At 36.2% G+C, this 3,796-nt stretch overlaps 1 protein-coding gene across 1 annotated transcript in view; it reads right to left on the reverse strand.

The window, feature by feature from the left end:
• RPGR (retinitis pigmentosa GTPase regulator) overlaps positions 1-3,796 on the reverse strand; it is a 49,512-nt gene that overhangs the window by 16,218 nt on the left and 29,498 nt on the right. The window contains exon 6 of the mRNA XM_042783452.1: positions 408-563. Coding sequence (XP_042639386.1) covers positions 408-563 — 156 coding nt within the window. The remainder of the gene's footprint in view (positions 1-407; positions 564-3,796) is intronic.

A 3,796-nucleotide genomic window follows, 5' to 3' on the forward strand; every position in this document is an offset into this window, starting at 1 on the left:
GCTGAGTTGAGAATAATGCCAGCTGTGATGGTTAAGGTTATGAGTCAACTTGGCTGGGCCATGATTCTCAGTGGTGTGGCAGGTATGTAAATGATACAATGTGGCAGTTATACAATGATGTAATCATCCTCCATTTTGTGATCTTATGTGCTCATCCCCCATTTTTACGTAATGTTGATTTTCACATAATGTACTGGTCTTTGGAACCTAACCATGTCGGTAAGTGAACAGTGGGTATAATAAAAATGAGTTTAGAACTTTATGCATTTGAATATTAAACAAGGAATTCCATTTTTCTCACTCATTAATTCCTATGCTTAAGTTACATTCATTCTATATATTATTTATTTTGTAATAAAATATATCCTGTTCTACTATAAAAATATAACAGAAATTCTAAGCCATACCTGTTATCAAAGCTGTGTGATTTTCTCCACAAGAAATATGAGATATTTTCTGGCCATTAACAAGTTCAAGGACTCTGGGTTCTGATGCTTCAAAAACAAAAACACCAAGACCCAACTGGCCAAACTGTCCCAGCCCAAAAGTGTACACCGCTTTCTCTGAAAGGAAAGAAGCAGATATAAGAAAAGGAACATATGGAAGCTAATAGTCACCACTGGATCTAGAAAAATTGTGAAATTCTATCTTTTATAATGAAGGTTAAGTGCTTCTGAAAGAAATATCCTGTGCATATAAGAATATCTATAAAATTTTCAGTGATAAAAGAGGAGAAAAAATAAAAAGGCAGATTTGCAAAATGATGGCATAAGCTTGATTTTATCTTTTATACATAACCATAAAATAAAATAAGCAAATTACATTGCTCATAAGCAATATATATAATAATAATTTAAAAAAATGACTGCCATCAAGTTGGATCTTACTCATAGCAACCCCTCTTTGGGTTTCCAAGGCGGTATCACTACAGAAGTAAATTGCCCAACTTTCCTTCTGAAATATATATAACACAAGTTTTATATGTGGGTGAACTACATGAAATGTCCCTATAATTACTACTTTATTATTTAAAAATCATCAATTGTCATTAAGCAAATTCCTGTACTGCCTTAAATAAATAAAAAGAACAGTCTTCTACAGAAAAAACTCTTCAGTTTTAAAAGTAGTTTAACAGAATAATCTATTTTATAAAACACAATCTGAGAAAAGAATGTGCATGAGAATTAAAATGTAGGGTGGACAGGTTAGATTTATTCACAAGTAAAGATCTCTTTACTGAGAAATGAAATATTAATATTTTAAAATTGATTTCAAAGGACCACTAATAACTGTAAATATTAGCTCGTATGTTTTTTACAAATGGAAAAGCATAAAAACAAGATAAATGAATGGTAATGAAAGGGATCATATATGCACTTACAACTCCCAATGGCTCCACAATTAGGGAGTGCAGTGATTATTACTTTAGTATATTCCTCCTTGTGGTTAAGTGCCTGGCTTCTAACAGAAAGGCTGGTGGTTTGAACCCATTAGCTGCTCCACAGAAGAAAGATATTGGCGGTCTGCTTCTGTAAAGATTCCAATCAACCAACAAACCTGTTGCCACAGAGTTGATTGTGAATCATGGCAACCCTGCCTTGGAAACCCTCTGGGGCAGGTCTACTCTGTCTAAGAGGCTTGTTATGAGCTGGAATGAACTAAGAGGCAAAGGGTTTTTAGTTTGGTTTATTCTTCCCTAGTTCAATGCATTGACTATGTCTCACTATAGGAGGAAGAGCAAGAGTTCTGGCTTCAGGTAGGAACCCAAATCTTCATTATTACTAACTGTGGCAAGTAGGCAGGTTACCTAAATTCCCTGATATAATAATACCTATCTACTAAAGCTGTTATGAGGATTAAATCGAAAAACATTCAAGCAGATTCTAAAACATTCAGTTGTAAAGAATATTTTTCTAAAAAGTAATCATCTAATCAACTCATCTCATTCTGACAATAAGGGTACTGGTGAACACAAAATTATCTATTGTCATGTAAATAACATCTATTTACATTATTATTTTTTCTGTCTGGTAAACCATGTTGGCTTCCTAAGTAGGATGCACAGACACTAATCCTTAAAGAAAATATGTTGTGCCAAGTATATGAAGCCACATTGAGGCAACAGTAAAACAGATCCTTATTTTAATGCAAAAAATACCATCTCCTAGTTGAATTTATAATCACACTGTGTGGTAGGTAAGGCTGTGTGTCAACTTGGGTAGGCTGTGTGTCAACTTGGGTGGGCTGTGATTTTGAGTGGCTTGGCAGCTGGAGGTACTTATTCCCCATGATGAGACTGGATGTGTTGTGATCACCTCTATGGTGGAATCTGCTATGAGCAGTTAAAAAAGTAGAAGGAAAATTGCCTTCGGGGTGTGGCCTGCTTATAGAAGATGTAGAAAGGATCCTGCATTTGGTTCAGTCTTCATCTCCAGTTCTTGGGCTTGAACCAGTGGCCTGCTGTGTCACCTGCTGATTGTGGGATTGCTGCCTTCACAGCCTGTAGGCCAACAATCTGCCATTTTACCTGCCGATCTTGGATTCATCAATCTTAGCAGCCAGCATATGCATGAGTCAGGAGAAGCCTTCGGCTTGCTCCAGTGAGCCTGGAAGGCAGAGGTGAAGACCAAGGTCGAGAGGCCTCCACCCAGCCCCTAGAGCCTGCACTCTGAAATTGGACTTCTAGCCTCCTAAATTTAAGAAAATAAGGTTCTGTTTGTTGAAGCCATCCACCTGTGCTATTTCTATTATAGCAGCACTGGAGAACTAAGACACACGGCAAATCTCCATTCTGAAATTTAAGCTTAATTAGAGCAGTGGATAAAATAATTTTCATCCTCTCTGGCTAGCTAAAAAATTACTCTAAGATATTAGCTCATAGGTTTTTAGGCAGTTTGAATCACATTACAAAAGTTTTATTTGCTATGTTCATTTTCAGATTCTTAGATGATAGTGATAACAGTTATTCTTGTTAGTTGTCATTGAGTTGATTCCAACTCATGGCAACCCCATATTGTTTTTATTGGGTGCCATCGAGTTGATTTTCAACTCAGAAAAAGCCCATGTGACAGAATAGAACTGCCCCATACGGTTTTCTAGGCTATAATCTTAATGGGAGCAAATCACCAGGTCTTTCCTCAGTGGAGCCTCTGGGTAGGTTTGAACTGTCAACCTTTCAGTTAGTAGCCAAGCACTTAACTGTTGTACCTCCAGATTTTATTAGCTGGCTTCTAATGTGACAGAATATATTTGATTTTATGACTAGTAACTCATTGCCCTCTATAGATCATAAATTAGTCTAAACATAATCTAGGAAAGTTAAATTCTTATTTTCCTTGGGATTTTTCTTCATTGTGGATCCATCTTTCTTGTCGTTTGGTAACTGCTATGGAACACATAAGATTACATCAGTCATTCTGCCTCACTTAAGAGTGTCCCAAGCTCCTGGCTGAAGTGTTCTCAACACAGTCCATCATCTTCCCAATTCTAAGTAGAAACTATAATTGTACCATCACTACAACCACTAGTTGTACTTTTTAATCTATCCTCCATTACAGCATGGTCATGTGTAAATACTGTTAGTTTTAAATACATTCTGATATTCAAATAGATTTAGAATCAGAGTTACAGACACACAGAAAAACAAAATTGGGGAGGGTCCTCAAAGAATTATCTAACCCAGGTCCTTTGATTTACCAGAGAGAATAATCTAGAACAGATCATTAGCTTTAAAGAAAGAACAGATCTTTCTTTAAAGTCTTGCAAAATACTCCATAATTCTCTTAGATGTTCAAGT

The sequence above is a fragment of the Orycteropus afer genome, unplaced genomic scaffold (assembly GCF_000298275.1).
Source record: "Orycteropus afer afer isolate SDZICR_OR568_19922 unplaced genomic scaffold, OryAfe1.0 scaffold01229, whole genome shotgun sequence".
Classification (NCBI taxonomy): domain Eukaryota; kingdom Metazoa; phylum Chordata; class Mammalia; order Tubulidentata; family Orycteropodidae; genus Orycteropus; species Orycteropus afer.